At 38.9% G+C, this 10,087-nt stretch overlaps 1 protein-coding gene across 1 annotated transcript in view; it reads right to left on the bottom strand.

The window, feature by feature from the left end:
• Positions 1-869: 869 nt before the first annotated feature.
• Positions 870-10,087, bottom strand: part of CAV1 (caveolin 1) — a 33,752-nt gene continuing 24,534 nt past the window's right edge. Inside the window, exon 3 of the mRNA XM_058528775.1 lies at positions 870-3,127. Coding sequence (XP_058384758.1) covers positions 2,786-3,127 — 342 coding nt within the window. The 3' untranslated portion in view covers positions 870-2,785. The remainder of the gene's footprint in view (positions 3,128-10,087) is intronic.

Here is a 10,087-nt window from a genome sequence, read left to right as displayed (position 1 = left end):
AAGCCTGCCGATGTTTGGACTGGAACTTCACCATTAGCTCTCCTGGGTCTCCAGCTTGCTGACTCACCCTGTAGATCTTGAGACTTGTTAGGCTCCATAAATTGTGCAAACTAATTCCTTATAATAAGTCTCTTCATGTCTATATTATTCCTTATATATTCATATATATATTTCATATATTTCCTATTGGTTCTGTTTCTCTGGAGAACCCTGACTAATATAGAAGCCCTGATTGTAAACTTGGTCAAGGCCAAAAATAAATTGTTTCTTAAATACGCCTTTTAAAAAAATCCCGGTTAGGGGGCAGGCCAGTTGTGTAGTGGTTAAGTTTGGTGCGCTCTGCTTCAGCAGCCCAGGTTTGCAGGTTCGGATCCTGGGCACAGACCTACACCGCTCAGCAACCCATGCTGTGGCAGGTGTCCCACATACAAAATAGAGGAAGATTGGCACAGATGTTAGCTCAGGGCCAATCTTCCTCATCAAAGAAAAAAAAAATCTCAGTTAAGACATGGCAAAATTCAAGGCATTACTCACCGAATGTGTCATTTACGAAAGGAGAATATTAATACCCATCATACAAAGTTGTTGGAGGCTCAAATTAGATGACATATAATAAAGCACTGGGTAAACTGCTAAACAAATCTTTCTTATTAATTGTAACTTTTGTCTGAAGTAATTCATGAATGGCGATTGCCTTAGAAGCAAGATCCCACCTAAATGACTTTGTAATAGTTGAAAAGTGGAAAAACCCCCACAAACACACTACAAAAATGTACACACACTATGTACATGCTCCCTACACACACACATACGGACACTGACACATGCACATCTATTTTGGGGAAAAATATTAAAGCTGACTGTTGAACTGTTAAACATTTTTATTGTGCAGACTTGTAACCTTTACAGGACATGCAGGATAAAAAAGTGTAAAATATATCAGTAAGCATATAAAATTTTAGCAGTCTTCTGGACCAGCACTTGACTGGCACGAGGGACTAAGCATCTATGTAGAACAGACATGTCTTGGGATACACAGTTTACAGATTGAATCACAAAGCAATTTCCCAAGTGATTTTCCTCATATAAAGATAAAAATATCTTTACACTTAAAAAGTATGCAGTATAGTACATTTTAAGTTATGTACACGGTTTAAAAGTAAAACTATGTCCATGCCAGTGTCTGTTTTAAATGCAAAAAATCAAAGTAGGTAACAGGTTGATAACTGAAGTGTCAGGAAAACTGGAAGAGGCAAAAAAAACAAAAAAAACCCCAAAAAAACCCAACAAACAAGCAGGGTTCCAATAGGTGTATGAAAATAAAAATAAAAGCATAACTGAAAGTTAAAAATAAAATCCCCAAGGGCAGAATCTTAATATGAACAAGAGGAATAAAAAGCTTTTGGATGTACCAGACAGCTTTCTGTATGACTCAGGTTTACAGGTAAAATTCCTCAGTTTGAGTTCAAAAGAACTGAATTTATTCCAGCGAAATTACCTCCATCTTTTATTACTGCCTCCTCCCCCGTCTTCTCTCTGAGCAAAGTGATGCTTGGATTTGGTCCAAAGCTCCTGGCAAGGGGAGGGGCTGTGTGTCACAGCATAACAGACGGTTGCAAGTGCTTTACTTTGAAGGGGTCACATTTGCAACAACTGTGATAGTCTCACACAATGGCCTCCATTTTATGAGCCCTTCCCTGGAGGCCCACTGATCAGCTGAAAAGGGAACACAATGTTCAGCCACTAAACCACCCCGATGATGGATTAGTTTGGAGTCAGGAAAGCGTGATTATTCTTGAAAATAAACGAAGCTGAATAGACATGCTGACCTCATTCAGCTGATGAGAGGCAGGGAAAGCTGGCTTCCACTCCTGCCAGCTCAGAGAGGGCTCAACCCTGTTCGTCCACCTTAATTCGTTTCATGGGGCTGATGTGAACCATACTCGACATGGATAAAGATACTGCGTGATCAAGTGCAGTCATGAACTTCATCCGACTGTATCTCAGAGTCAGAAACAAGCATGGAGAACTAGTTAATGAATTTTCTAATTTTGGTCTTCAGGGAGGCTGCTGACCTAATGAAAGTTGACGAGTTGGACCCTATTTGAAAAGGAAAGTGTGAAGAATACGAAGGCACTTAGGTTTCATTATCTATATAACAAATATTTAGGCACAGAATGTATCACAAGTTAAAATTTGAAGAAGGGTAAGGCATTAGTCGGACCATGTGAATGCAGAGTGTGTTTTCTAACTTGATAAAGATCACTATAGCCCATTGGATCATTAACGTGAATGGCAGCAATCCACTAACACTTCAGATGGTGGAGAAAGAGTTTGCTTAAAACCTGGCCACATACCTGTACTCTCAATGGCCATAGCCTGGAATTCTTCCCTTACCATAAAATGATCAACATTTTAGAACAGGCAGTTGAGGTTGTTGGTTGTTTTCTTTCCTCCTCAGTTCTCCATATTTCTCTCAAATTATATTTCAACAATAGGTTCATATCTCAGCCAATAAAACAATGATCCACATGGAAATAAAAATGTGAGGAAAAAATTTTAAATGGGTTTAAAAAATTCAGACCATTAAAAAAAATAGATGAACTAGCTCAGAAGAGACAAATAATAGTTATGAAGATTGAGAGAGTGATTTCTTTGTTCTGAACCAAGAAAATTCATTCATATATTGTTGCTGTACGAGCAACTTGAAACTTGAAATTGGCACCGAGAAAATTAAAAGGAAAAAAAAAAAGAATCAGGTATACTTCTATCCTTGAAATGTCATTTATATTTCTTTCTGCATGTTGATGCGCATATTGCTGAATATTTTGCCAACAGCCTCAAAGAGTGGGTCACAGAAGGTATGGACGTAGATGGAATAGACACGGCTGATGCACTGAATCTCAATCAGGAAACTCTTAATGCATGGTACTACTGCCCAGATGTGCAGGAAAGAGAGAATGGCAAAGTAAATGCCCCAGATGAGCGCCATTGGGATGCCAAAGAGGGCAGACAGCAAGCGGTAAAACCAGTACTTTGTCACAGTGAAGGTGGTGAAGCTCGCCTTCCAGATGCCATCGAAACTGTGTGTCCCTTCTGGTTCTGCAATCACATCTTCAAAATCAATCTAAAGGGAAGAAGTGACAGAACATGAGCTTAAAATAGAATAAAAGAGGAAAAAAAACCCACTACTGAGTATCCATAAATATAGATTAGCTTTTATGTACAGATTCTGTGTGAGATGCTTGAAGGCAGCATCAGCATCACTTGGAACTTTTGGAAATGCAAATATTTGCCCTGCACTCCCCCGGAGCTTATTGCATCTCTAGGGGTGGAATCCTGGAGAACTCTTAACACGTTCTCCAGGTGTTTCTCTCCCACGTGAAAGGTTGAGACCCACTGTTTTAGGGGAAACCAAAAGGACATGATAAAATTCCTGCCTTCAAGTAAAACCCAGAAACATGGATAAATACTTACTAAGTGTTTATTTATTAAAGGCACTCAGTAAAATGTAAATGACACAACCTAAGTTAATTGCACTTCAAGACAACTACACACACCATGTTAAGGGGTAGCTAGTTCATAACTGATTATCGACTCTTCAAACAGTTAATTCATAGAATTTCTTCAGGAAATTAGATCACTGTGAGCTGTGAGGACTCAAGAAGTCTTCATGGGGTGGTGGGACTTAGCAGGGCTTGGAAAATGGGGTATGATCTGGAAAGGAAGGGAGAAGGGAGCTTGGGAATGGTGTGAACAAGACCCCAGGAACAAGGAAGGATGATACGGTGAGTCACAGGCAGATAGACCTGTGTGGCCACAGCTGGAAAGACAGGTTGAGGCCAGACTCGATTTTATCTTACATACATTGGGGGTCAATTGAAGATGTTAGGGTCAGGGAATGCAGCCACAACCAATGTGGTCATTTATCAAGATGAATTTGACAGCAGTGTGCAGGCTGGGGAAAAGGGAAAAGAGACTCGAGGCAGAAAGACTATCCTAAGTTTGAGATGGTAGGGTCAAACCTGGAATAGTGTCCATGAAAAAAAAGAAAAGAAAAGAATGAATTCCAGGGACATTAAAAGAAGAATCTACAGGACTTGATTAGTTCAAGGATAGGGAGAGAGAAAAGCCTAAGATGAGCTTTGAGCTTTGAGATTCTGATTTGACTGCTAGGCAGAACAGAGGTGACATTAATGGCAAGAAAAAAATTAGAAAGGAAGGGAGTTAAAAAAATGTCAATGGAGAGCTTTACTTTTGAATTAAACAAACAGAGTAAAGTTTTGAATAAGGACAGATGCAAATATCAGTGGTCCACACCTCATGAATCCTGTAGTAGTCCCTTTGTGGTGGCCACTAGAAAGTAATCAATGAGTTTGCAGTCACATAGCACTTAAGAGTTACCAAGTACTCCTACATGCACCATCTCCATGTGATCTGGGGTTTCAAACCAATCCAGGAAGGTGAGTTGTTATCATTTTACAAAAGAAGATACAGAAGTTTGGAGAGGTGAAGGTGACTTGTTAGCATCAAGCACACAGCAATGGTGAGACCAGAATGCAAACTTGGCCCCTTTCCCAATACCGTTCTTTCCCATGGTACATGCTCACCTAACCAGTGAATTCTCATTACTTTTTATCCCTCTGGAAGGATTTTTATAGACTAAATTGAAGCATAGGATTAAAAAAAATTACCAAGAGTAGGACAGAGCCAACTCAACTGCTTGGTGGTGATGGCTATCTGAAGAGATCTAATATAGTTTGAAATCCACACAAATTGATGATTGCCCTCAGTAATCTAGCCAAGTTTAGGATTAGAGAATGAACACTTTGGTGACTGACTCCGTGAAGGCTCTCAGTGACAAGGAGCCACCTTTGATTCAACACAATAAAACATCTCTTGGAAAAAGTACATGATGCTTACCAATAGTTAAAGTTTATTTTCTAGAACATCCTGTTTCTTGATCTATTGTCCAATATCCTAATAATGTAATATGTAAAAATGGTATGTTCACAATTATGTAGATGAAGTTATATAGATTTATTGCTGTTCTAATTTTTTCTTTGCCCATTTAGATCTAGACTCAGGGGTAAACATTGACTTGCGCGTTTTAAAAGGTTTCACAAAATACGTGGCAAGTTAGATCAATCCTTTAATGAAGTTTCTGGGCAATTTACTCAATTGTCTACTATGGGGCTTTGTTCTGACAGTGCATTTTTCCAAAGCTATTAAAAATAAAGGCCTGTAGTTTTCCTTCATTCAACAGCAAGGTACCCAAATAATTTTATTTTTTAAAGATGATCTTGTTTTGTAAGAGGATTGGGTGAAGCCAAAATTAATACACTAAAGCAGATGTTCTTAATATGAGGTCAAAGGATGGGCACTGGTGGTCCATGAATGCCCTGAAATGGGTACATATGTTTTGAGTGTACAATGGATGAGGGTCCATCACTTTTATTAGAAAATAAAAAGAGTCTATTACCAAAAGAGGGCGGGAAGCACTTTACTGGGGCAGGGGATTCCTATCTCTTTACAGAGCAGACTTGAAGCACGTCTGCCTTGAGATTCTTTTCCAAGGGAAGGGATAGTAATTAACATTTGTTGACTGGCTATTATGATTGGACACTGTTCTCATTTAACTCACAGCAACTCTTAATATACTATTCTCATTTTATAGAAAAAAAAATGTGAGGTTCAGAAATGTTAATAAATTGGACAAATAAGAGGTGGATTTTAAGTTCGAATCTGGTCTAAAAGATACCAACTCTATCTTTAATACCACATTGTTTTAAAAACAACTTTTCAAATTCCTCCAAGGCAATTATAGTATTTCATAATTAAAAGACACATTAACAAAAAAGAGTCTGCTGACTTTAACCCTGTGGGTGATTGTAAGAACTCGCACAGCATGGCCTCTGGGGACAGTGTTAGGATGAGGTCATACACATCACATATGCAATTGGTCCTTAGTGAAGATCTGTGAACTTATGAATGTGTGTAAGATTTCTTGATAATAACTTTATTTTTCTAAGCATAAATATAAATGCTTTTTTCAAATAACATATTGGAAACTCTTAAGCTTTCTTTTAAGTCGCTTAGAAAATTTCAGTGTAGCTCCTTTTTCAGTGCTTTCCAGAAACTGCCAGTGAGCATGATTTATCCTCAAATATCCAAGTGAATTTAGAGCAGGTCTCCAGGGGTGGACAGCAACATGACAAAAATAACATGTTATATAAATATATTCAGTTTGTTAGTTGCTGCTTTAGTCTTGAAAATTTAACGTGGCTTAAAAGAATACTAAAAGTACAGCCAATTAGATGTAGTTGAGAAAAAGAAAGGAAGGCAGGTTACGGAAACACAGTGGAGCCAGAAATAAAGCTTGGTTCCTCTCTACCTCCATTTCCACAGCAGTAATAGTAATACGTTTTTGTGAGGAGATAATTTATGTAAACACGAGATAATTTATGTAAACTGCTTAGCATGAAGATAGAGCATTGCAATATAGTAAATTCTCAGTAAATAATAGCATTAAAAAATTCATTGCTGTGGGGGACTAAGCTTTTTAACAGGCAATTGTAATAAGAGAAACTATCAGCTGCAAAGTACATAGTGGCTGTGAATTCGAACCCCGCCAGTGGCTCAAAAGAACTTCCATCTGTTATCATCTTTACCCCAATTCTCTGAGATGCATGCTGTTATTCCTGTTTTACAGATAAGGGTACCGTGGGAGGTTAAGAAATTACTCAAGGTCACACAAATGCTAGGTGGCAAAGCTGGAACTTGTCCTACTTCAAGTCTGACCTCTTTTTGCTTATGTATCCCCAGGACTACAAGCCCTTATAACAGTCTTACTCACTTAATCTTCACCCAGATAGATACGCTTCCTAAAACATTCCCATTTTGATTATTAAAGGAATTACTCTTAGGGTTTCCATTCTAAGTTAGGACATCTAGTAAGTAGGATGTTTTGCATTTTTGGTACTGATTGTATTTTCATGGCCCTGCACAGTATGTTCTCGCAATCCTGGGCACTCAGCCAAGGACTCTCACTCTAGCTGGCAGATAAGGAAACTGAGGCACGGAATGATTAAAATGGGCCAGACATTCTCAAGGTCCCAAGTGAATCACTGGAAAAGCTGAAATTAGAACTCTAACTTCCTGATTCCCAGGCCCAGGTCCAGCCCTGTGCTCCACACTCCTTCCCTAGGAACTTACATCTCATTCCTGAAGTCCCTTCTCCTCCTACCCGATTCCTATCTCTAGGTCTCCCCTAAGTCTCTTATTGCCTTCTAAGACATTGAGTTGAAATGTATCTCTGTGTGAGGTTAGGAGAAATGTCCTTTTCACAACGTGAACATGGACATTTCTGTACATCTATCTGAGATGAAAGAATTTGGAGGGAATATTTTAAAAAATATCCTCATTGTACATTTTGACATGTATTCATAATGCACTGAACCCAACAAAGTTCTGCTAGTAATCAGTCATTCCATTTAAAAGCAGTTCAAAATTCCACATCAATCAAAGCACAGTTGCTTCAGCAGATTAGTAGATATTTAAAGCCGAAGGCATCCTTAAAGAAATGGAGTCCCATTTGAGATAGAGAAATTGATGGCTAAAGCTGTCAGATGACTGGATCAAGGATACCTTCCCACTTAATGGCAGACACAGGATTGGAATTCAGGCTTGGGAACTCTCCTGGGCTCTCTACTGTCTGCTATCACCACACATCTTCAATTAGTCTGGCTGCTACATTCCATAGCCAATGCAGAAGAGAACTAGGCTGGCATCTGAACTTGAACATTGTTGAATGAACGATGGTGCCTGTTTCTGACAATCCCCAATGTGCTCATCGTTCATATGCATCATCAATTTGATTTAACCCTCATCAAAACTATCACTCTGGAGTCCTGCTTCCTCAGGGGTGCACTCCGTTTACCCCAATACAGGAGGGCAGGTCTTGTCCAGAGCAGAACTTTATCTGCTCACTTAGATTTGGAGCAGAACAGGAATTAGAGATCTGCTTTAAAAAAACAAAAAGCAAAAACAAAAACCAAGAGGTGCAGGTGCCCTTTAGTTTCTTAGAATGAAATACCTCAGATAAGGTTGAGCTGCTCTTCCAAGAGCAGATTTTCTGTTCTGTAATCCAGGGAACAAGTTGCCCTTCTGGCAAGAATCATTATGCAGACCTCAAGATCAAAGGCATAAATATGCTTCAGTGATATTTCTGTGTCTTAATGGATGCTTTACAAGGAGTCAACAATTTATATTACTAGATTTTTATAAATGACATTAAATACCTTTGTGCAACATTGACTTATGATGCTACAGTTTTGGAAACATAAATTAACAAAAATCTAGCAGCAGACATCAAGAAAAGCAATCTGTCTTGTGTTTTGATAATACTTGGCTAATGCAGTAAATTTCAGGAGATTTCAACTTGTTAATTTATCTGATGGCAATATTTGAAAAACAGTTTATACGTACTCAGGATTAAAAAAAATGGGATCTTTTTTGTCTTAAAATCTTATGTCTGAATAAAGAATTTTCAAGATGGAAACTTTAAGTATGTTTGGGATTTCATAAACAATGATGCTTGCATATTCTGTTTCTATGGGAAAATATCTTTTTAGACGGTTAGTAGAAATTGTGATTGTATTGGATATATAGAACACATAAATAACAACACACAAGATGTTTACAGAAGACATGTGTTGTCTGCCCAACCTCCATAGTCCCACTTCTCTACCAACAGAATCTTTATTTATTAAGGTAGTAGCAATACTCCTTTGACTTCAGAGATAAGTCATGGTCGGTTTAGACTTGTCATGGTAATGTTAGTCTCTTTGGGGAGTGATTACTTTGGGGTAGACATTCTGGCCAATGAGATCTAAGTGGAAGTCTGCTGGGCGGGACTTCCAGGAAAGCTTTATCTTCCCTATGAAAAGAGACAGAGGCATATGGTATGGCCCTTTGCCCCTTTCATCCTGCTTAGAATATGATGTGTTGCCTTACTGCAGAGAAGTCACCTTGTGACCATGAGGTGACATGCATGATTAAAAGTCCAAGAGCATAGAAGATGTTGCTTTTGCCACTACTGAACTTTTGAAACAATGCCAGCAGCTGTCCACCTCTAGACATTTCCTTATGTGACACATATATACCCTTATTTTTAAGACATAGCTATTCAAATTTTCAGTTACCTGTAGCAGAAAGCATTCCTAAGTGATTAACTAACACTTTTTCTTGTTGACTGGCATAGTAGGTGTACAGCTCCTCATTTAGCAACCTTAGTTCAATTTATGATCTCAGTGTATCTTTCCAACACTACTAGACTCTATTCCCAGACTATGCTATCTAACAAGTATAGGAAATGTTTGCTTTACATGAACATTTAGTTTTAGCAAAACATAAATAGGATGATAAATTGACTACGAAAGAAACAAATTAGTGTATTCTGTGATAGCATCTAAGATGGCTCCCAATGATTCCCCCTCCCCACTTCTTGGTATTCACGCCCTTGTGTAATGCCCTCCCCTTGAGCGTGGGCTGGATTTAGTGATTTGCTTCTAAATAATAAAACATGACAAAAGTGATGGGGGGTGGGCCATCACTTCCAAGATTAGGTTACAAAAGACTACGGCATCATCTTGCTTCCTTTCTTGCTCTCTCGCTTGCTTGCTCTGTTGGAAGCCAGTTGCCATGTTGTGAGTTGCCTAATGGAGAGGTCTACGTGGAAGGAACTGAGGGAGGACTCTGGCCAACAGCCATTGAGAAACTGAGACCTCAGTTCAACAGCCTGGGAGGAACTGAATCCTGCCATTGGCCATGTGAGTAAGCTTGGAAATGGTCCTCTCAGTCGGGCCTTGAGATGACTCCAGCCCTGACACCTGGATTGCAGCCTGCGAGAGGCCCTGAGCCAGAACTACAAAGCGAAGTCACACTTGGATTCCTGACACACTGTAAGATGATAAATGTTTGCTGTTTTAAGCCACTAAATTTTGGGGTAATTTGTTATGCAGCCATAGATAACTAACGCAATTCTAGAAAAATCACCTTTATTTTGATTATCATTTCTTGTTTTCTA

Source organism: Diceros bicornis, chromosome 3, assembly GCF_020826845.1.
Source record: "Diceros bicornis minor isolate mBicDic1 chromosome 3, mDicBic1.mat.cur, whole genome shotgun sequence".
Lineage (NCBI taxonomy): Eukaryota > Metazoa > Chordata > Mammalia > Perissodactyla > Rhinocerotidae > Diceros > Diceros bicornis.
Note: the sequence above shows the minus strand (reverse complement) of the source record. Positions and strands in the feature narration are given on the sequence as shown.